Consider the following 25,022-nt stretch of genomic DNA (forward strand, 5'->3'; position numbering starts at 1 on the left):
AGTGGGCTCATGCTGTGTGAAGCACATTTGCTGTTTCTGAAAAGTGACTCACATTAGACTATATATTCTCCAAATATAGTATTAATTCCTTTAAATTTATCAAGGGCACAAGCATATCACTTGGGACTACGGCAGCCCTATGCTTGCAGTCTGAAATAATGTGAAACAATCTTATGCCTGTACCATTAGGTTTTGGTCACATACCTACTAGTGGTTGAGCTATCCATTTCCAAGTGACACTGGTATAAATGAGTGCAAGATTTATTCTTCCGATCAATTCTTGTTAGATGTTTAAAGTAGCAAGATAGGTCTTTGCTGCTGTTATGTTTAATGATTTGTAAATATGTAAGTTTCACACTTTCCCTTGAATATTTAAAAAAAAAATCAATATAAGCATGAAAGCTAATTTATTTAATGTGAAGGCAAACAGTAAGTCTAAACAGTGATTCTGTACAGATTTACATAGTATAAAGACAAATAAGTTATCAAAAATACAAATTAGTGTTAAAAAAACTTTTTGAAATAGCCAATTCAAAAATGTTAAAAATATTTTATTTCCCTTAACAAATGTGTTCTTTGTAGACACATGAATATGAAAAATTGATCAAAAAATATTAAATAAAAATTCTGGAGTGCTGTATAAAAATCTCTCATAAAAATATATTTTGAGTGACATCTCATAGTTATATGAAATTTCAAATTGTTTCAGTTGAAAGTACATACAAAACCACCACAGCAATTCACACCTGTTTTGCTGTAATTTATGATCACTTAACTTTACTATTTAAACAATAGTACCAATATAAAAAATTAAGGCAAGAGAGTTTCAGAATAACTTGCAAACAATATAAAGAATATCCAGTTTTATTTAGCTTTCAACTCAGCTCTAAGAATTCAATGTTGCTTCTCTTCATACAGAGTGAATGTTTTTACCTTTTGCTGGATGTAATGTTAGAGTATATTGTTTAGTCCAGTCGACTACGTTGGGCTTGAACATACCAAAGCAACTGCATTGAAAAAAGTCTGCAAGATTCTGGAAGCATCCGTGACTGGAAGTCAGAGAAGTATCTATTAATAAACTTAAAAGAAGAGGGCGGACACAGCAAATATGGTACACTAAAGAACATTTCAAGCACAAAGCTGACAAGGAGAGCTCTTGCAGAAGAAATGGAAAAATAAACACATTTTCCCCCTAAATAGCCGAATCTATTATATTTTCACAGAGACTTTCCAGCCCATATTACACTTAAATGTCAAAAAAAAAAAAAAAAAAAGGAGAATTCAGTAAGCGCTATCACAGCCACCACCACCACAAAGATAGTGAGAAAGTAAAGATTTCTACTTCAACAGAAATCCTTGAGGGCCAGATTCTCTCTTATGCCAAGTTTTACAGTAGATGGTTATGTCACCTTGATTCTCCGCTTGGCCATGGGGTAGGGTTAGAGCCCCCATGGGATTTCTCCAACCTATAAATAGTGGACAACAATCCCCAAAGAGTGTCTGTCTGCTGAGGAGAATCAGATACACCTCTACCCTGATATAACGCTGCCCTCGGGAGCCAAAAAATCTTACCGCGTTATACTGAACTCGCTTTGATCAATCGGAATGCGCAGCCCCCCCCCACCCCGAGCACTACTTTACCATGTTATATCCAAATTTGTGTTATATCGCGTTGCGTTATATCGAGGAAAAGTTATACTTTGGCTATATCGCCTCCCTGCAGCCCTGTACAGAAGGGTTCCACAATAGCTGACTATTCTGGCTCTTCACCCACTGGAATCACTCATCTCCCTTGCTGGAGAGTTCCCTGGTGGATCAGATTCCATCCCCTTTGCATAACTCAGAAGAAGAGGCATATTCAGCAAACACCTAGTAAACTAACTTTTCTTTGGCACATACAAAGTAGTTAAACATATTATTAAAAATGATTAATCCCATTTCCTTAGAAATAATTCTCTTACCAAAAATACTTACTTATATGGAGTTTTCCTGAGAGAAACAGCATGCTTAGAACACTTGCTCTGTATCATGAGGTTTAGTCTCTCATGTGAAGTCAAGCCCAGAAATGCAATCTTCAAGGTAGGTGCGGTGGAGGGAAGGAGACAGTTGAAATGTGGATATGTTAAAGCAGTTAAAATAATGGAGACACCAGAGAATTTAACTAATGTTTTCTGCATATTTAACACAATGGAGTTACAGTATACATTATTTACAAACATGCCACTAAGGCAGTGATAGAAACCAAGAAGTTGGGAGTGTCAATGCCAAATCCGAGAACTCATCCTTAATTGGTTCATTGTGCCTACATATTTGCAGAGGTGAAAATGCATGATGTTACCACTCAGAATACAGAGATGGGAAAAGATCTGTTACACCACAGAAGCCATCTCCTTGCAAGAACAATGTGCAGCAATACTTTGGCACAAGAGAGCAAGAAGAGGACACTGTTTGAGCCTTAGTTTTCAAATTTCCTCAACTGCATTTTTACATTTAAGTATTTTTGCCTATAATTTCCCATTGCCTTTTCTGTTGTGTAACATTATATGTTAGGTCACAGAGATATTTACAAATTATTGTCTGGCTGCTGGGCAACCTCAACAAATATCTTACTAGAAGTCATTAAGTAATATAAGTTGATAAGCTACTGTGTGCACAGCAGAGAAGTTAATTGTAAATATTCTGGCTGTTTCCAAATATTTCTCCACAGTGTCAAAAATGTTTAATTAATATCCTTTAACATAGCCTAAATCTATTTTTAAACATACACAGATCAGTGGTTTCTGAAGAAACCTAGGAAGCTAACTGAAAAATAATTTTAGCTCAATAAATTTCTTTAACATATAGAGATGTATATATAGCAGACCCTAGTTTTCTGAACACTGGTAAAAAAACAACAACCATTTTTTGGATAAAACTACCAGCCTGGAACAATTCTGTATAGTAAGCAGAGTTATGAATCTTTGAAAAGCAAGGTTTTTTTAAAAAAAAATTCTTGATACTGCTAATCAGGGTAGAGCCAAGGTCATATATTTTTATCTTAATTGGATTTTAATGGATTAATGAAGCACTGCTGAGCTAAAACACATCTCAGTTCAGCACTAATTACACTACTTGGCAAAATGATCAACCATACAATATTTTTAGAAATTGACACCAGTTCTATATGTCACTTAGATTCTTTTCTTCCAAAAACTACTTTATTTCTTAACAATTTCCCATAAATATTTTTGACTTGCATAAAAACAAACTATAAACAGCAGACTTCTATTAAAAGGTTTGATTTTGAGAATCTGTTCAGACTGAATATCTGAAATGATCTCTGCACAAATAGCCATGGAACCAAAGGTTCAGCCCTGGGGGTTTAAGGTGTGGGTCATCCTTCCACATCATTGAAACGTGATACTGATGGGCAAAGGAAGGCTGACTATGAGCTCTCTCCTGCCATCTGACAGCATTTTGTGTATGAACATAAGGACATAAAAACGGTCATACTGAGTCAGACCAAAGGTCCATCCAGTCCAGTATCCTGTCTACCAACAGTGGCCAATGTCAGATGCCCCAGAGGCAGTGAACCTAACAGATAATGATCAAGCTATCTCTCTCCTGGTGCAACATAAGGCCTTTGATAAGACACGTCTGCCAAGGAAATTTTTAAAATTCAGAAGTCCTTAAGAAAAGCATATAAATGAAGCAAAAAAGTACCTGATAAAGCTGAATAATTAGCATCAACGAAGCCCATGAAGTATGAAAACACACTAGTGTAAAGATGTACAAAACCCACGGAGAACAAGACACTATCTGTGTAAAGTAAGTCCACGCTCCATCTTGCTGGTAAGTTGTTGCACAATGTTCTGTCCAATCTGAGAATGAGTAAAGTTAGCCTTTACTAAAAAAAGTAATGAACTACCTAAGAATAGATTAAGACATCCTAGCATGGAACCAAACATTACAAACTCCCCTAGAAACAAGACTTCTAGTACGTTACTACTTACAAAAACAATACAGATGCAGTTACCGAATGCATACTGCATGCAGCATACACATTTAGCAAATTACAGTTGGTATCAGAAATCACATCAAGTTAATTTATTACACACTATGCAATATACTACAGTAGTATGGTCCATTTATTCAGGATACCTCCCAGTGAGCCAATTTAAACTAAAGATAAATGTGAATTGAAGCTTCTGTCCTACAAACATCATAATGACCTGTGAAGATCAGTCTGCCAAGATGGGATAAACAGACCTTTATTGTATTGTTATTATGTGCATTTTTATTTCATAGAATGGGTACCCTGTGCATTGGATGGACCTAAGAATTTTTATAAAATTAAATAAAATGATACTGCAAGGCAATGACTACTACTTCACGGGGTTTAAATAATAATTAAAAGCATCTACAGTTTGTGACAGTCACCTTTTTGTTTGCATTTACAAATCCAAGGAAATAAAAATGAAGCTAATGGAGAACATATTCAATCAATGCCAGGGGCTAAGCAGTGCTTCACCCAAAGTTAGAGAGATATGAAATGTATTGTATTTTTTTTTTTTTTTTTTTTTTTTTTTTTTAAGTCTCAGACATCTACAGCCTGGGTTACGTGCTATTATCTATAAAAATGTAACAAACTAGGCAAGTTTGTCTTTTTGGCTCCAATTCAGCAAAACAATTATGTACTTAACTTTAAGAACATACTTAAGTCTCACTGAAATCTTAGATTTAAGTTCGTTTTAGGATTTAGACATCTAAGAGCCTCCCCTGGTTTTGGATCAAATGCAATGTTCACTTTAGGAGAACCCTACATTCTTGCCCACTCAAGGCTCTCACTGAGGTGCACGATAAGCGTTCAAGATAAGGCCTCATTTCTTACACTGTCATATACCCACTTTACTTCCCTATGTGTTAGTTCTCCTCATTTTCATATAACATTACGCAGAACACAAAGGCCAACTCCTTGTTTGGATTTTTCTTTGATGTTAATATCGCAATTCACATTCAGAAGGTCACACCATAAGGGCTTTTAGTTCATAAAAAAATTTCTGAATCCTCCAGTCAGAGAAGAACTTGTGAGCTCCAAGGAGATTAAACATGTTTCATAATTTACCAGCTTTATTTTTTTAACCAAAGATGTATATACTGTAAATTGAACCCACAAATCACATCTCTCAGGAAAGTGGCTGTGTATGAAATGGATGCAGGATGCTTCCTGGGAGCAACAGCTGCAGGAAAATAATTTGCTCTTCTTTGAAACTACCACTAGATTTTTAAAGATGCTCTTGGCACTAGTCTTTAATACAGACTTTTCCCCCAACAACCATAAGATCAATAAGTGTCTGTGATAATATATTCAGGACCACATTTTCTACTGCAAGCAGAAGAGTACAAGACCACTAGAGTACACACACACTTATTTTTTACACCTCTTGAATTTTGTTTCTAGTATAACCTCAACTTCTCTTCTGATGTCACATTTCCTAAAAATGTGGATCTCTATAGCAATACCTTTTAAAAAGATATAATTTTTGAACTATTAATACTAGACAAAAATTTTACCAAAATCTTGATCATGAGTTCAGATATGCTGATTGTTCCTGCACAACCAAGATGAGGATTGAGCCACAAAATGACAATATATGAAATGCTAGAAAATGAATAAAGTATGCAACAGCTCCTTGAAAATGAAATTAAATGAAATGTATAAATACGTACAGAGAAGAGTTCCATATACCATCCAGACTCCAACCATAGTTAGGAAGAGCAGAAACAAGATGAAATAATAATGGTTGCCAACACCTGTATTTGGGACAGTGAAGAAAATACTAATGGTGTTAAGATACACAATGAAAAGTATTTTCCCAAAGTTAACAGAAGTAGAAAGATATTCAACCTCAAAGAAAGTTCTGACTATCCCTTCCACCATGGTCAGTACATTTTACCACAGTTGACCTAATTCCTTCCCAACTTTCTCATGCTAGTAATCCCAGTTACATCAATGAAACTAATGAGAAAGGTGACAAGTATTTAGTCTGTATTTGGAGCTAGCCTTAACTAGCAACCCCAGCTCTGTTCTAGCTCAAGATAATCACCTCATTATAAAACAGTAAAACTGTACTACTGCTATTTAATTTAGCTATCTGAGCTCTGTGTTCTTTAGCATTATGAGCTCACATGTAAAAGACAAAATAGACTTGGGTATTGTATTACACAAACGATAATTTTTCTTTACAATCAAGATTTAAAGATGTTCAAAGCTATACATCAGAATTACTTCAGTCTAATAAATAACTTTGTATACCTCACATAGTGAAGTGGAAATTCTAAATGCTTACCTTTCCAATTTACAAGTAAAGTTACAATGACCGAAACATATGCTTTAAAAGTCCTGCAGCTTTAAGGTCCATAATAATCCAAGCCTGTTATCTTTTTCTCCATCTCCTCCCTAATGATAGTGCTCAGTGCCCCAAGGAACCATTTTAGCTCCCTGACCTTAATGGCTAATTTCAGAGACCACACAACAAAGGAGAAGGGCTGGATACAGATCTCACTGGCTGTCACTGTCAACACCCATTCATCTATCAATCACAGAAGTTAACTAGATTGTGATATTAGGTGCTGTCCTTCAGGAGATTAGCACAAGGTGTCTCCAAGTATGCTAAAATAAACAAAAACTTACCTATACATTGTCCAATCCACAAACTATGTTGGTCATATCTAGCAGTGCATGAGTTGCAAGCAATGCAATGCATGGATCTCAAAGGCTTTTTTACCTAGTTGAAAGCAGAAGAGGAAAATGCAGTAATTCATTACATGCATAAATCATGTAAATCGCTTATTTTTGCTCTACATTTAAAAAAATGTAGTTCCCATTATAGACCAAACTTTTCAACATAATTTAAATGACAAAACTATGCATTTTTCCTTTTATAGGACAACTACAACTATCTATAGTAGTTTAAAGGATTATCTGAAATAAGATTAAAGGCACTGAGACTGCAGTCCTCACTCATGTGACAAGAAATACTGAAGTCAGACCCAAAGGATAAGAACAAAAATATAGTCCTCTTATTCAGAGAGCTATTCACATAACGCCCTGTGCAGCAAATAAGGAGTAACATACATGAAACATGCAATAAAAACCTCACTTACAAGACATGATGTGCAAAATGTTCTGAAATCCAAGTGGCCAGCTTCTGCAAGAGTAACAATACTCTGAAAGACACAAGTTATTTTACAATTCTATTTATCTAATTTTTCCAGGGGTGTCAGGAAGATCGGGGCTTCTTAAATACTATCAAGATGACGAGTCCTCTTCAAGTGTCAACTATTATTATTAAAGATATGCAATCAAAATATTTTCACTGAAATGAAGCTAAATTATTTCCTGGCGTAGACAAAGAAAGGTACACAGATTCAAGGAAATGGAAGATGGAAGAGACCTATCTGATTTAGTCCTCTAGTACCCCAAGCATGCAGGACATTGTTTTTTCTTTTCTTTTTTTTTTTGTGAAGTAGTGCTTGTCCAGAACAGTTAAAACAATTCATATAATATATATATTAGAGCCATTCTCAATTTTTAAAAAGTACCTCTCATGCAGTTAGTAGTACTTCTTTCTGAGAGATCATGAGGGCAGAGGTTGGCACATGTGGTGTTCCCCCCACAATCCCAAGTGACCATGAAGTGGACCATAGTAAACTACCTGTTAATTGCATAGCAACTTCTTGCCCCGTGTCGTAAATGCAATTGGGTAACAATTGCTCCATTACTTTTCCCAGGTTTCCATAATGTTCAACAAGACCATGAAAATGCTCTTAAAGCTTATAGCACTCCTAGCGCTGAGCAACAATATAACTTAGAAACACCAACATGCATAATACATTATAAACATATGAAAACCACATGAGATAGTCATAGTTTGTGGGACAAGTTCTCTATTAATTTATACTACAGACAACATCATTGGCGTTTTATTGGGTGAAACCAGTGTAGAATTCAGCTGCATCTCAAACTTCAACAGACAAGGATATCTATGTGAGATGACGTAGAGAGGAAGTTATTTTTTTAAGAAAGCAGTGATAAGAGAAATAATTTACAATATATAAAAACAGGAAAGTATTAGCTGCCACTTGTGGTACTAAGTGTTAAAATAAATCTCCTTGAAGACTAAAGGAAATATTACTGTTTAAATATAAAATCACAGAAAAAACAAACAAACAAACACATTATACTGTGGTATATTTTAAGTTGTTTTGTTGAGATAAAATACCTTTCTTCTTTCTTCTTCGGAAATCTTAATGTATCCAGGATCTGTTCTCCATGTTTTGTAGAAATAGTAGAGAAGACCCATCACACTGAGGATGAAGGGGATCTGGAAAACTGTGTCTGCTAAATTTAATATTCAGGTTAAGGAATATTGTTTTACATAAATTTATCAACAACATTTTGTCCTTACAAACAATTATTACATTTAAAATTAACTTGCACTGCATCATTGAAATTTTACAAATATTTCACTAACAACGAAAAAGGATGGATTTCACTTTTTGTATTACTATACTCTTTGTACTCCCATAGGCTCTCACACAGCAAGGGCTTTACTGTTTTGTTCAATGTAGTTCTAGAGATTTACTATCACTAGTTATAACTTACAAGCCAAATTCAGGACCAAAGATCTCTTTTTTCCTCTCCTACAGTGTTCAGATTCCTGCCTTTGACTACACCCTGGAACGTGAACATGAATCACATCCCTTCTCCACCAGTACGGAATACTGCATATAAGGAACAACAGTAAGAAGGAACATATGCTAAGATGACATCCACTAATGGAGGATGTCACAGACCAACTGACAATAATTCTACTTACAATCACCCTCAAAAGGAAAGACATTTATAGGATGGAAAAAGAAAATCCTATCAGCATTCTGTTACAACTCAAGATCCTGGGCTGGATGAACTCCTGATTTGATCTGGTATTTGATCTTTTTCTATTTCTACCCCATGACTGACTAATTTAATGATATTTACATTTAAATATATACTGTACAAAATATACAGTAGGTACACCGGTTTTAGGTATAGTATTGTTATGTATATAGATGTTTGCTGCACTACTGTTACACTAACAGGTGTAAAGCTTTTATATAAAGGAAGATACATGTGTATTATATACAGAATTTTTATACCCCTCTATTATAAACATTTATACGCCGGTTTGGGGTGGGAGGCAAGAGAGGAAGGAGGGCAGAAGGGCACCTAAACAAATCACATCAAGTTAAGACTGATATCTTCCTAGGTACAGCGCCGTGCACTTTTAACTCAAAGTTGTTCTCTCTTGCATATTACAAATACAATGAGGTAACTCAATGGCTAAAACCAAAAATGTTACTCTAACAAATATTGATATTTTGTGTTTTAAGATGTAATCTCTTCCATAGCTTGTATCATGTTTAGTCATGATGAAATTGCAAGACATTCTCTTGTGAGCCCATATGGTGCTGTATTTCCTTGTGGATATTGTTAATACTCTGCATCCGTTTCTGTTTTGTAGATTTGGGGGAGCAAATCCAGAACATAATAGCTGGGAGTTTAGCTATGGGAAAGGTTCAACAAACATGTATAAGTATGTCCAAAGAGTTTGGCTCTATCATTCAAAACATTTATACCACACTCATGGATCTGTGGGCACTCCCAAAAAGGAAATATGTACACATGTAAGAGGATGGGGGAAAGAAAGGAAAGCGACCTACTTGCCCACCACTTCTCCAGTACTGGTCAGGCCTTTCTGTGTTCATTTTGTTCACTATTTCTAATGCACAACCAGTTAAAAGTTTTAATTTTTAAGTCCGGAAACAAAGCATAAATCATTTAAATTTAAGTTTTTAAGTACAGTCAGAAACTCAAATTCCACATTTACACACTGCAGTAAGAACAAATAACTTACTTACAAGTGAGACAAATATATATATGCATTCCCAGATGGAATATACCCATCACAGAAATTAATCCTGATAATCACATTAAAGAAATCTCGTTAGAAATAGTGCAAAAGAAAATGCCACTTAAGGGATGAAGTAATTAAAAATGTAATGGCTACTTAATATAGGAATATATTACTGCTGGTTTAATATAGAAATTATTTTCAGTTACAAATATCTCCCTAAAGGCCTTCTGTTTTAATGGAAATGTTTTACAAAATTAAAAGATAAAGCCTTCTGTGTAACAACAAAGCAGAATACAGGATAGTGAATGCAACAACACTTGTACATTGCTTTACACATACTATCAATCAGACCCTGTTATAAGAATTGAAGTATGTTAAAGAAAAGCCATGGACCACACACAGAGAATGCAGCTCAACCCCTGAACGCATACGAAGGTAGGAAACTTTTGAAGTTCTATTTTTAAAAAAAACGATAAAGCAGCAGCAAAAAGAGTTCTGAATCACTATCCTTTTAGAGTGTGGAGATGTCATTTATTTTTTATTTATCTGAGCCCAATCCAGAAGGCACCTAAGCATGTGTCTGAACATTGTGCTTGATCAGAGCCTTGATCAGCAAGGTAGGTGGCCACATGAGAAACTAACCTGGAGGGAAAACTGGGTTTAAAAATGGTATATACTAATCTGTATTCAACAAAACATTTAAAAAAAAAAATCTACTTTTGCGCCTTCACAATTAAAGCAACTTGTTATCTGATGGCACTGCTTAAGTTTAATCACAGGAAAGCATAATTCCATCTCCTGGTGCTCAATGTAACGTCCAAAAGGTGAGAAAGCAATTCTTATAACAAATATATGTTCTTTGTTATTGGCAATCACACAGAACAGGTTATTGTATCCCCTCTAACAACCTCAAAAATAAATGCATAAGTGAAATTGAAGCTTACTAAAGGCAGATGTTATTCAAAAGACATTTTACCAAGCAGGCAAAATGTAATTTAAAAGTAATAAGAAACAAAAGCCTTTTATACATTTTTACTCAGCTAATATCTATATTTAAAGGAATATTTGAATATAATGGATAAAGCTTGAAAAGCTCAATCTCAATACTATCAACTATTGCCTGAAAGGAAAAACTGTATTATATTTAGCATTTACTCTCTAATCATGTAAACCTCAATTTCTGTCCACTGATAGCCTTTGGATAAAGTAGTTCAAAATTACATCATCCCTTCCTAATGGAGGCAAAACACCAACCCTACGTACACTTACACATTAGTAGCAAAAGCATACATATTTGCAGGATTGGGGCCCAAATTTATTTGGCATTTCACTCCTTGAGTATAAAGGATATCAGGCAGGAACCAGACAAACCAGGTCATAGACAGCCAAAACACAGAACTTAGCATGAAAATTGCTGGTAAATATTTTAGGTTCTTGAGCTCCACAAACTGCCTGGAAGACATTAGAAAAGAACATCTATTTCTAAGCCATACCAATACACAGTCAAATATTTTAAAATGTATTATAAAGTATTATAAAATGTTCATTTTAAGTCTTCATTTAAACTGAATTATACACCACTGCTCAAAAAGCTTTTGTGGCCTTCTATGGCATGCCACCTGCAGTGCTGCTCTGTAAAGGAAGTGTCCTGAAGGACACAGTGTTCCAATCTAAAACAATGACCACAGAATTGGCTTCTTTATTGATGAATACTCTAACATGCAAAGTGTACAGTCTATGCTAACTCCTACACAAGGGCAGTACCAGAATCATTTCAACAGACACTACTTGCAAGATGTTGCAGTGGATTAGAGGTTGGGGGTGATGGTATGAGGGAGGAAGATTTCTCAAACACAATACAGGTTTTTATCCCCAGTGGGAAAAAAGGTTAAGCTAACATTTTTGTAATTACTGTTAGAGGATAAGCTCAGCATGTAGCAAGATCAGACCCTCAACAATATTTATGTTTAATTTCTTTTCATGTGTGTCATTCATTTAAAATGGAACAGTATGTCTCAACAATTCTTATCTACCACTTACGTTTACTGTTACTGGGAGATTAAACAGTTTTTTGCATTTGTAACTTTGTTACCTTCTGTAATTGTTTTGATAAACATTTAACCATAGGATTCTTTAAAAACAAAACAAAAAAACCTAAGTAGGAAATAATGATTTTTAACCAGTTAATTTACTTACAGCTAAAGTGAACTTATAAAACCCTCTGAAGGGAATACTGTATGAGACATACAAAAATAATTCTTATATAAATACATGCATAGAAAATCTAAGTGCACAAACCTTGTAAGCAGACTCATCCCGAAAAATACGAAGAGAAGCAGACTTCCTTTCAAAAGCCAAGAATCGGAATTTAAGTCCATTATGTATCCTATAGCCCACATCAGTGTCAAGGAAGACAGCGACAGCAGGAAAAACTATCAAAATGATTACTGTTACAACATGATATCTAAAATATTACACAAAGTACAAAACAGCACATGACACAGCAAATGCAAGATCCAAAAATTAATGGGAGTTCAAAGGCCAAGAAAGAATTCCCTGCAGACAAACAAAACAAGCGGGAAAGCAATATCACCATATTTTTATTACATTTTTTCTCTACAACCCACCTCTTCTTCGATCTGTTTTCTAACTCTGTTCCAAAAGACTATTTTTAACTTCTTAAACCAAATGCTTCAACTGCTATAGAATATTACTTGTTTCAGAAGTTTTTCTTAAAAAAACCTGTGCCATAGGAACTGTAAGTGTACTATTTTTCTAATAAATAGCAAACTACAAATTAAATTGCAATCATTCTTCAATTACAAAAACCTCCAGCTCTTTATTAACCACATTATTTGAAAAAAGGTCTTATCATCACACCCAATGAAAGGTATTAGAATTTAAACAAATATTAATTTCCTATTGTGTATCTCAAAAAATTCTCATGCTACATTTTGAAATCAGGTGTTTTTTTCTTTATAGAAATTAAATCATTGCTAAACCTGAAAAAAAACTAACAGATGGTTTTGCATCATCGTGAAAGTGTATTGAAGGAACTCCATTAGTTTTACCTCAATCAGCTTACTAGAATACAAGCCTAAGATTTCATCAAGTCTACCACGGATCTTGCTACACATGTCTAATTTACTTTAAAAACATTTACATGCTATGACTAAACAAAACCCCAAAATAGGTACAGAAGTGTGCTGGACCATTATACAATATTCATACAAGAATAAGGACATAGGCCTAAATTTTCAAAAGCTGATAGTGATTTGGGGTGTTTCAATTTCTAGATACCCAACTTTAAACCACTTAAAATTCTGACTGCTTCTAGATGTCTTAAATTGGGCTCCTTGAAATTGAGGGGCCACCCCTCTCAAAAGTCACTTGAAAATTTAGGCCTAAATGACTAACAAACTCAGTACTCTTCTCAATGGCTTAAACCAGGGGTGGGCAAACTTTTTCGGTTGAGGGCCACGTCTGTGTGGGGAAATTGTATGCAGGACAGGGGGTTGGGGTGCGGGAGGGAGTGCAGGGTGTGGGAGGGGGTATGGTGTGCAGAAAGTGGCTCAGGGCAAGGAATTGGGGCAGGGAAGGGGGCTGTGGTGCAGCAGGGGTGCAGAGTGCAGGAGGGGGTTCAGGGCAGGGGGTGCAGGTTGTCACCATGGGGGTTGGGGTGCAGGCAATGGACTTAAGGCAGGGAGTTGGGCGGTGGGGTGCAGGAGGGGTTTGAGCTCTGGTCTGGTGCCGCTTACCTAAAGTGGCTCCGGGGTAGTGGCAGCAGCTCACACCGGGACCAGGTCAGGCTCCCTGCCTGCCTGCCTTGTCCCTGGCCCCACGCTGCTCCAGGAAGCGCTGCAGCTCCTGGCAAAGGGCTCTGCATGCGCTGCCCTTGCTGCACATCCAGGTAGCTCCTCTGAAGTTCCCATTGGCTGTGGTTCCCCATTCCCAGCCAATGGGAGCTGTCGGGGGCAGTGCCTGGAGGCAAGGGCAATGCACATGGAGCCCTCAGCCCCGCCCGCCTGGGGGCTGCTTCTGAGAGCGGTGTTGGGCCCACAGTGCCATGGGGGGCAATCCCGCGGGCCAGATCCATAGCCCTGAGGGGCTGGATCCAGCTTGTGGGCTGTAGTTTGCTCATTCCTAGAGCTTAAAACGGAGGCAAGATTAGAACATAAGTCATTTACATTAATATATATATAAAAATGTCCACTGCTGTAGTCCATGAATTGTTCCTATATGAAAGAAAATACCTCATATTTCGCTAACATCCTGAGTAACCTGGAATTTTTTCTGATTCTCATTTTTTCTTCTTGAGCTAGCATATGAATAATCAAGCGATTTTGAATTTGGTGAGCAAGGTCAAGCGGTGTTTCTCCCTTTAAAAAGAGAAATTAAAGTTTACTTTTCTAAATGTGTTGTACATTTAAATAACTACTGAGAAGTAACAGAAAAATGGAATTATTTGGTGGATGTTTATTTTTCAAACTAATTTAAGTTACCAGTGGCAGGTTAACTGCAGAGATGCAGTAAAATTAAGTTAACCAAGTAGACTGTTCTGGTTGCAAATGTTTTCAGTGCTAACAAATCTGAATGATCAGTTGTAAGGTCTCTGAGGAGACGCAATAATCTGAAGTTCTAGCAAAGTCAAGGTAAAGAAATTTTGCATTCCCAACCACAAGGGCAAGACAAGAAAAAGTATAAATAAGGATGGTATTCTAGGATTCTCTCATGAAAATGAAGGAAGATATCATATGCTTCCCAGTGTGGGTAGGAAGACATGCACTAGTTCTGCTCGAACTAGCATGTGAAAAAGAGCAGCGAGGCCATCTTAAAAGGGTTTGTGTTTTCAGAGGGAAGATGTCCAACACTTATGAAAGTCAGGTCCCTTTAAGGGTCTCAGAGCAGACACCCAAAAATCACTAGCCACCTTTGAAAAATCTCTGCCTTAGAACCTATTCCTCACAATTTCCCTCGGAGGTAGGTATTATCCACATTTTATAGCTCAGGAAAATGAGGCAGAAATGTAAAGTGGCTTGGCTAAGAAAAAAGGACACGAATACACACATTCGTGGCCATATTACTTCAACCTCTGCACCACAAAAAAACAAATCCCCATCTGCATTTTAGAAGAACTGAATAAGAATGCCAACTGGTATGGTCGTAGTCAGATTCCCATTATAATGGACATCAAGGTCCCAACTACCTGAAACAGGATTAGACAGAGCCCTCAGATTGTTTTCTGAAGTAATTTCACATTGTTGTACTACACAGAATGAAATGGAATTTAAAAAATTGTACCTTGACATTTTTTATGTCCATATTAGATCCAGCATCCAGCAGTAGCTCTACAGCATTAACATTTCCTGCTGTAACTGCCCAATGCAATGCAGTATTCTTCTGAATTTTGTCTACAGCACTGAGAGAAGGATTAAACTTTAAAAGAAATCCAGTGGGTTCTGGTCTAGATGAAAATAAACAGGATATACAGACCAGTTAGCAAACAGAGGAGAACTTAGATTAGAGAGAAACACATTTTTAAAACACTTTATAAACTAATCTTCACACCATCATGTGTCTATCCTCATTTTAGGATAGTGACTTGCCTAGGATTACACAGCTAGTCAGTAACAGAGTCAGGATTAGAATTCATGACTTCTCAGTAGCTATTTCTCTAAAATATGCTGCCCCATACTTCTCTTGTATGCAAACGTCAAAGCTTCATGTCCAGATTCCACAATCAGAGGATAGCCTCTCTATTGGGGAGGCTAGAAATTGTAAACCACCCTTGAGATGTCAGGTTGATTATTCTTCCACCACGAGCTGTTGTCTGCAATGCTGCCCCACAGTCACAGCATGGCGATGAAACCAAGTTAAGCCCTTGTACAGGTACGGCAACTCTGGACAAGCCAGAGCGTAGTCTTGTTGAGCCTGGTCCCGAATCTGCAGTCAAGTGGACAAGAAGGCAGATGCAGCAATAGACTACCAAATTTATTTAGTGTTTAAGTAAATTTCCCACCTATGCTTCCACTCTGTGAGAACATACTTTTCAGCTCCTTGGTGGCATCATCTGTGTATGGAAAAAGGCCAGTCATGCTCTTGTCCAGAAGCAGGTGAGATGCTGTAGCAAAGGAGTATTGAGTGTCACATCACAGAAGATCTTTCCAGTCCACGGGAGTGAGATTTCTGCCCTGAATATGGGCAGGCCTTTGAGTTGGCACTGTGTTTTGTTTCCCAACTGAGAATAGGGCAATCAATCAACTGGAGACGTATTAAGTTGGTTTCATCTGTCACAGCTCTCCAGGCAGACCTAAGAGTAATGGCATCTTGTCGAAGGTCTGGTGGAGCTATGTGCACTAGCACATACAGTCTGGAGGTCAGTGTATAGTTCAAACAGCTAATAGCAGGAGTATCAACAAGTTGAGTGTGGTAGCTGGATGTTTAGACAGGTATTCAGCTGGAGCAAACACCAGGGACAATAAAGTGTACATAGGACTGAAGGATCTGTTCCCCAGGAGTTTTTCTGATAGTTTTCGTATCAAGGAGGTTGGGGACTGGGCAACAAAATGGCAAATGAAATTTAATGTGGATAAATGTAAGGTAATGCACATTGGAAAAAATAACCCCAACTATACATACAATATGATGGGGGCTAATTTAGCTACGAGTCAGGAAAAAGATCTGACGTATCAGATGGATGTTCTACTGAGATAGTCACGAGTGATCAGAGAGCAGTCAAAACCAACAGATGTAGAATATTAATAACGAGGATAGAGAATAAGACGGAGAATATAATTATTGCACTATAATAAAAGATCGATGGTAGCATAAGATCTAATAACAGTGTTAACAGATGGTGGTCTCTCAGCTAAAAAGATATTATAGCACTAGAAATGGTTAGAAAAGGGAACTACAATGATTAGCGGTTTGAAGAGGGTCCACTGAGGAAGATTAAAGGAGGATAGGCCATAATTCAAAGCTGGAAAGAGGAGACTAAGGGTGATAATAAAATAGAAAGGTAATAAAAGATCATAGAGTAATCGTAAGAGAAAGTAGGATAGGAAAAGTTATTAATATTACATAATAAAATACAGGGGTCACCAATAAATAAATAGGTAGCAGAGAGTTATAAAGAAAATAAAGGAAGATTTTCTTCATGCAGCGCAAGAGAGATCACTGTGAACTCCTAAACCTAGAGGAGGTTGTGAAGGCTGGGATAATAAAATGTTAAAAGGAAATGGATAATTCATGATGGCTAGTAGTCAATAAATGGCTATTAGACAAGGAAGGAGTAAAAATGGTGTCCCTAGCCTCTGTTCATCAGAGGATGGAGATGGATGGCAGGAGAGAGATCACTTGATCATTGTCTGTTAGCTTCACTCCCTCTGGGGCACCTGGCATTGGCCACTGTCGGTAGACAGATACTGGGCTAGATGGACCTTTGGTCTGACCCGGTACGGCTGTTCTTATGCTCTTATGGAAGAGATCTTCATTTTTAGGTGTTGCAAGTGAGGCTGATATATCAGATCAATGTTAAGTTTTACTCTCAAATATGTGACAAATGTCTCGAATGCCTCACCGTTTGAATGCTAGTAAGTATGAGCTGTATGTGCAGCTTTCCCAGAGTATCAAATTGACTTTGTACTAGCCTAGGCCTCTGCCTTTTTCCTCCTGTGATCCTACTTTCACCTATTTTTCTGGATTGTGGGAGATGGTTTATAGGTGCTGGCATTTGAAGACAACCAGTACTAGTGCAGAAAGTAGGAGTCTTCATAAATAAGAAATGAATACAGATTCATAGAGGTGCTCACAAGTTGTATTTACAGACACACTACTTCCATGATACCTTCCCCCGCCACCCTCTTTTTTTTTTTTTTTAAAAAGGATCTACCAATCAGCTGAAATAATTTGTTCTGGGGTGAAATTTTTGGCATTTGTAACCTCCGATTTAAAGTGATGTATTTCATTATTCTAAAAAGCCAATGAGTTATCTGGGTGCAAGAGGACTGGTAACTTTTTAGTTCTCCATTACTTACCCAATTACTTTCTGTGCTGACAGCATAAGAGGCGTTTGTCCGCTGAAATCTGTTGTGTCTACACTCTGAGTATGAAAAGATATTGAGATTATTAGATAGAAAATTATTCATAGATTTCAGAAAATAAAAGATACTCTGCCAGATACTCTGCTGGTGCAAACTGACATAATTCTACTCAAGTCAGTGAAGCTAGGCCAATTTACACCAGCTGAGAACGTGGAACTCACTTTAGAAGGAATTCCTTTCCTCTTCCTTTCTCTCAATTCTTGTATACAGTTTCTTTTAGTACAGGTAGGTAGATTCCAACAAGAATAATTCAAGAGAAAATTCTTCACTAGTTTTCTGCCTATGTGTAAGGAGAGGTTGGGGGGGTGGGGGGGTGAACTAGTAATCAGTATGCTGTATAGAAAAGGAAGTCAGCTATAGCAAATAAGGAAATAACCAATTTTCTACCACTTGTTCACTGATCCCTTTCCCTCTGTTATTTTCTCCCTTCTCACATACAGGTAGGCCTACTAGAATTACACATTCACATTTTGAAAGCAAGAATTAAGGTTCATGTACAAAAATGACGTATAATATAGATTGAGTTAAAAGGAATTTTTTTTTTTAATTTCTAGAAGATTTTCACAGCAATTGAGGTAGCAGAAGAGCCTTCTTAAGCATGTTTGTGGCATATACCATCTATACCTAGACTCCACAGGTTACAATTATTTTACTACATGGCCTCTAGGATAGAGAGAAAATGTGTTTCAGATTGTATAATGTTATTGCAAAATATTATCTGAGCAAAGGGTCCAATACTCCAAGCACTTACACACATGCCTAATTTTACTCACAAGATTAAACGTATTAAATTCAGTATGACTACTCACACGAGCTAAGTTACACACATTTAAGGGCTTGTAGGATTGGGATCAAAGTTTTCTAGGCAGTCCTGTGTGACACCACTGGTCTGATCACAATGTTATCCAGCAAAAATATTCTCTCTTACACTGTCTCATTTCTACCTTTAAATTTAGCTTGCCACAGGTACATAGTGGTGAAGTTTTAAAAAGAGTTGAGAGATGATGAGAAAATATTGAAAAATCATGTGTTTTGTGAGCTTCAAATAACAGACTGTTACAGAGTTCCAGTTATTAACTGAATAATGAAATACTATCTTCTAGGATGCGTTTCAAGGATATATTGTCAGTTATTGGACTTAAATGCCAGTTATATTGCACTATAGGTTTCCACAATGCTGGACAGGATTGCTTATGTATTTTGACTTCTAAAAAGACAGGAAGAGGTAAAAAAGCAGGAAAGCCATTACAATGCATCTCTTTGAACTTGTGGCATAGTGAATATTTGCTTAAAAACTGCTTCTCTATAAGGTTCTTTTTTCATTTAACAAAACCCAATATAGATAAAAATGTATTAGCAAAAGAGACAACTAGGTAAGAAACATCATTTGGGATATTTGCTGCATAACTAAAACATACCTGGCCTCTTGATATGAGATAAGCTATTACAGGCATATGCTGAAAGACCACTGCTAAGTGAATGCCGCTGTATCCTTCACCGTCAATAAGGGCTGGATCTGCTCCACATTTTAACAACAATATTACCATAGATAAATGCCCTTGCCTGAAAATAAATATGAAATCTTTCTCAGAAATCTTTAACATGTAGACACAACAAGAAGTTATGAAAGAGCTCAATTCAAATTCATAATAAAAGAATCTTTGAGACTGACTGACCGACCATCTAATAACATGGAAAACAACAGAGAAAGCTTTAAAGAAACTTGTTAAGTTTAACTTAAAACTATGTTCTAAAAGTATATTTAACCAATGATTAAAATTAACTTTTGGAACAGTGCTGAATATTTACTAAGAATTTACTTTGCTGACTGTGTGGAAAATCCTAGCATTTAAATTAATATGGTTAATAAACGTGAATTAAAACATCCCCTGTATATTAATACAATGTATCAGTCACTCCAAGAAGTCTGTATCTTTTGCTTACACGATCGTTAATACTTTATTCTCATTTGTACCTAATGCATCTATGGAACATTTCAATTTGGTTATTTAAACCAGAATCATATCTCCGAATATGGGAAATCTAACTTTTGACCACGAGTCTGAGCTACTGAAAATTGTACTAAGGGCTAGTCTAACACTTGAAATTTACTTCAGAGTAAGGTAGGATATGAATTTAAAGAGAAACAGCTATTCAGGAATAGTTCCTGGTGTGGACACATTTATTTCAAAATGGATTAAGATAAACCCAGCAAAAGATACTCATTCTGGAATAAGAGTATCCACACAGAGAGCTATTTTAGTTAATTTTCCTGTGTAGACAAGCACTCCATTTCCTTTCCTGACCATCTCACTGAAGTCCTGTCTTGATAAGCAAAAAGGGTATGTTCTTAAATTATGTTAAACCCAGCTGATTTAGCTAACATGCTAACTCACACATTTTTAGAAGTCTAGTACAGGCACAGTGCCTTTAATACATGCTAAGTTGGTCAAGATGAAGCCTGGGTTCCTCCCTTAAATGCAGCTAACACATTTGAAACAGTGTTACTTGGCCATGTTGAATCCTGGGTAGTCTTGGGTATAACGTGGCCAGCTAACTTGTCTTCAGAAGCATTGGCCTGTGTCTTAACAGGCATTAGGAAGAATTTTCAATCATATTATTAAGGTAATACAAATTAAAAAATCCTTTTGGCCCGTTTGACCTCAGACACAGGTTCTGAATATTAGTACTGCTCCATCCACAGCATAGGCCCAAAACATGGATGTACGTGATAACAATACATAACTAAATAGTAACTTATTTTTCAAGCTCCACAATGGTATGCACCTGGGTATCTGAGGACAGGTTTGAGTGCTAATATACACATACAAGCTACAAACACTTTGTTCCTAAATAAAAGAAATGCAGAACTAACTAGGATTAAGATACTAACTGATAAACAAACAGCAAATTTATTGTATTATTTAATATTGACAGAAGTATAACTGGCATCTATAAGTACCATACCTAATGGCCCAGTGAAGCGGAGTTGAATTTAAATCTCCACCTAGTTGATCCACTACTGCGCCTTTGGAAATATAAAACCTGTGTAACAGCAATAAAATAAAATGGTTGAGTAAATAAGAGATAGATGAAAAACTAATACTTAAAGAACAGACTGCCCTACTAACGATTATTGTTGTAATAATGACACTTTCGCTGGGACAGGCAAACACACAGATACTTTTACTGTAATAAATGCTGCTTGGAAAAGATGCTGCATTTAAAGAAATACAGTAATTAGCAATGCACTTACAACATCAAGCACTACACTACTGAAATTTGTATGCTATGCAATTTATTAGCTCCAGACCTTCTTCCCACAATTAAAATCTGCCTTCCACGTTCTTGATAGTGAAATCAAGCAAATGCTTAAGTATTTGCTGATTGGATCCTTAGGTTTCAGTCCTTCAAGCTGCTTCATGTGAGTGGACTCTCACATTTGTGCTGAGCCCCACTGAAGTCAATGGCTGTTCGTCTGCATGGATCTCATCTTTTAAGGCTCGCCTACATGGTGTGTTAGTGCACACCAGAGATGTGTAAATTCTAACGTATACCAGCGTGTCATGCATTAATTGGCTCAGGTTGACACTGCTAGTGTGCACTAAAAGTTCCCTAGTGTGCACTGTAGTCCTGATTCAAACAGCACTATGTTAACATGCAGAAGGGAAATTTTAGTGCACACCAGCCAGGTTTACATTAGTCAGCTAGGGAGCAATATGCTGGTGTGCACTAGAATTTACACCCTAGCTGGTACGTCCTAATGCACCACGTAGCCAAGCCCTTACAGATAGCAAAAAGACGGATATATACTATTTAATGTACTTAAAATTGCATATCACAGGTTAAATCCTGCAATGCACTGAGCACCCTCCATTTCTATGGACTTCAGCAGGATTGGACTCCAAGATGTGAAATCTGTATTGAAAGTTGAGCATTAATTCTCTATTTTACTGTTTAGAAAGAATTGGTTTCAACTGCCCTCTCTTTCTCAGCTACTCCAGGGAAGCACCTCGAAGTTCCAGAAAGTAAGAACTCCCATCCGAAATATCTATTAAGGTATTGACAAATAAAAATTTGGAGATGTTCATTTCAAATGAATATTTTAAAATTTTATTTTGTACCTGAAACCTGGGTGTTCAGTAACATACTGGATTTCATGTATTGCACAAATTCACACTAAAAGAAAGTAAATAGTAATACTATACCATTTCAGTGGCATAAGCTATGCAGACTTGATATAGGTAAGTATATTAACAGAGTATATGCTATTGGTTTCACTTGGTTATGAAATATAACAGAAGTGAACATGAAAGACAAGAAAAATATTCTGCCAAAATTATTTATTTATACCTACAAGGTCATATGGACATAGATACTACAGCTTACTTTACAAGATCCAGTCTGTTGTTTATTGCTGCCCAATGAAGAAGTGTCACATTTTCTTTGTCTGGTTGTCTGACATCATAACCTGCTTCCACCAATTCCTTGCACCGCTCTAATATCCCATATCTTAGGTAAGAAAAACATTCAGTTTTAGCTGCGATTCTTTAGTATTTTCTAATTTAGAGGTTTTCACATATTTAAAAAAATAAATAAATAAAAATCTCCCATTAAGGGCCTGATCCAGCAGTTCCTACTCAGGCAGAATTTCCTGTTGTGTTCAGTGGAAATGTTTCCTGATCAAGGATTGGTGCTGGACTGAGCCCTAAATTAGTTGACACATACAACGTTACACCAACTGATACTAATCTGATACTAATGCATCTGATGAAGTGGGCTTTAGCCCACAAAAGCTTATGCTCAAATAAATTTGTTAGTCTCTAAGATGCCACAAGTACTCCTGTTCTTTTTGCGGATACAAGACTAACACGGCTGCTACTCTGTAATCTGGTTTACCCACAGCTATTTTTATATTGCTTATGATTAAAAAACATCATAGAGCATGGTTTTACAGTTCGCTTTCTGATATTATTTAACGGGGAGTGAGGGGAATCACATATTCTGCTGTTAAGAAATAAATATTACAAATGGCTTTCAATTTAAATTCCCTTATGCAATACAAAATAGAATACACAACTGACTTACTGTGTAGCTTTGACAATATCACAGCTACTGTAGTCCTCCACAAGTGGAAATGCTGTTTGCAATTTTGATTGATCTTTATGGATGATATGCCAATTCCGTGCTTGAGGTTGATGGGGGCCATGGCTGTGATGTTTACACTGTGGGTTAACAATGAAAATATTTACCAACAAATATTATTTAAATTAGACACTCTTTGGGGAAGGGTTTGTGTCTTCCCTATGTAGAAAGCACTCAACATACCTGGGGGTGAGGGGAACACTACAGCAATATAAACAAATAAATAAATTTAAAGACATCATTAACATTCATCAATTAAGACATTGGCTCTGCATTTCTTGGGTGTCCAAAGCTCTCAATGAAGCCAACAACATTTTGGGGGTGAGTAGCATGACACAAAGAATATAGTTTCAGGTACTCTGGGCTCAAACCTGAAGGGCACTCAGCACCTTGCAGGATTATGTCTAAGCAAAAAAAGGGATCTGTTTACAACAAAGCTACTCTATAACAATGGTTTCAAAGTTTATACTAACAGGGTATAACTTTTGTGTTGTCATGAAGAAGAACCAATCAACAAACAAGCAAAAGCACAGTTATAAAAATATCATATATTGTACTCATTTCCTAACGAAAGTGACAAGTGTATTCATTTATTCACTTCCCTTCCTAAAACCTACTGTGAATATTAGTTGCTGTTTTTTCTTCCAGAGAAGATTGCATTTCAATAATTGGAGAATATTCCTGCACAAACAGGGTAAGATTTTGAAACTCAGATGCTTACACTTAGGCAGTTAAATACATATTTAGGCATCTAAATAACAGTGACCTGATTTCCACAGCTGCTGAGCACCTGCAGAACCTTCAAAATTGGATCACTTTAATTTAGGCGTGTAAACATTTAGTTGTTTGACAATATCGTTAAATCTGCTTTGAGAAGGAAAAAGTTATTATTCATAGCATGATCTGTTTGTCAGTCCTAAATGAGCCTGGGGTTGCTAACTCACAATACTTTTCATTACAACTCTCCATCTTTGGGACTGGCTGGGATGATATTTTTCATTAGCTGTAGAATATTCTGTTTCCAGGTGCATCCCTACTCTAATCCGTCTAATCTGGTCCAAGATAACACACACATTCCAAATTTCTGTGAACTTCCCTACAAGGACTGAGGCCATGTGTTGGTTCTCTCATCCTTTTACCTGAACAACTGAGTGAAATTGGGGGGCGAGGAAAGAGGCTGGGACGGAATACAAAAAAACTACAGAAAGGTAAGAGGCGGGAGCAACGTGGAACACACTATTGCTACCTCCCCTTCAACTGACCACCAGCGCCGGAGGCGGACATCAGTAATAGCGCTAGGGCCGGTACACCGTGAATGGATGCAGGAGGTGGGCACAGAGCTGTACCGGTGCGCTTGCTTTCCCCCGTGGGGCAGGCAGACAGGTGCCTGTCTCTAATGAAACCTCAGTCCGGCTGGGAAAGGGACAGCAGAGCAGCCTGCCCCTCCCGCGCTGCGGAGATGAGCCCCCCGAGCACTGTCCATACGAGGGGAACCAAAGCCTCGGGGGTGGGGGTGGGGAACCAAGCCAGCATCTCCCCACCGGAGGGGCGGACCCCCCCCCTGCCGCCCATCTCGCTGACCCCAGGCCCCTCCCAGGCCTCTCCTCCATCCCCGGCCACCCCTTCGCTCCGCAGCCGAGCCAGTGAGGAGACCCCACCCCCTCACCGCAGAGCCGGCCCCCCCGCCGCCGCCGCCGCCGCCGCCGCCGCCCTCCATGCCGGCTGCTCAGGACACGGCCCAGAACTCCCACTTCTTCCGGCCGAGTCCAGCTTCCTGCCCCGCTTCCTGGTTACCGCCCCGTCCCGGGCGCTGCCAATCACGGGAGGAGTTTCCCAG

The 25,022-nt window shown here is 37.5% G+C and overlaps 1 protein-coding gene across 1 annotated transcript; it reads right to left on the reverse strand.

Annotated features, from left to right (window-relative positions):
- Positions 1-390: 390 nt before the first annotated feature.
- ZDHHC13 (zDHHC palmitoyltransferase 13) lies at positions 391-24,978 on the reverse strand. The gene is made up of 17 exons (XM_075065235.1): positions 24,852-24,978; positions 23,129-23,265; positions 22,430-22,552; positions 21,008-21,085; positions 19,459-19,603; positions 17,975-18,039; positions 15,240-15,402; positions 14,192-14,317; positions 12,237-12,370; positions 11,288-11,390; positions 8,265-8,387; positions 7,147-7,209; positions 6,674-6,767; positions 5,710-5,793; positions 3,703-3,860; positions 1,975-2,072; positions 391-1,049 (listed from the first exon to the last, which is right to left on the reverse strand). The coding sequence occupies exons 1-17, from the start codon at positions 24,900-24,902 to the stop codon at positions 911-913; spliced, it is 1,884 nt and encodes a 627-aa protein (XP_074921336.1). The 5' UTR covers positions 24,903-24,978; the 3' UTR covers positions 391-910.
- Positions 24,979-25,022: the final 44 nt, after the last annotated feature.

This window comes from Chelonoidis abingdonii, chromosome 4, assembly GCF_003597395.2.
Source record: "Chelonoidis abingdonii isolate Lonesome George chromosome 4, CheloAbing_2.0, whole genome shotgun sequence".
Taxonomy (NCBI): Eukaryota; Metazoa; Chordata; order Testudines; family Testudinidae; genus Chelonoidis; species Chelonoidis abingdonii.

Bases quoted from the DNA above. Each gene is read 5' to 3' on its own strand.
- ZDHHC13 (XM_075065235.1), bottom strand. From the start codon at position 24,902: ATGGAGGGCGGCGGCGGCGGCGGCGGCGGCGGCGGGGGGGCCGGCTCT. The intron at 23,266-24,851 runs GTGAGGGGGTGG...GTTAACCCACAG, and splicing joins GCGGGGGGGCCGGCTCTGCG to TGTAAACATCACAGCCATGG. The intron at 12,371-14,191 runs GTATTTTCTTTC...TCATTTTGATAG, and splicing joins GGATGTTAGCGAAATATGAG to TTTTTCCTGCTGTCGCTGTC.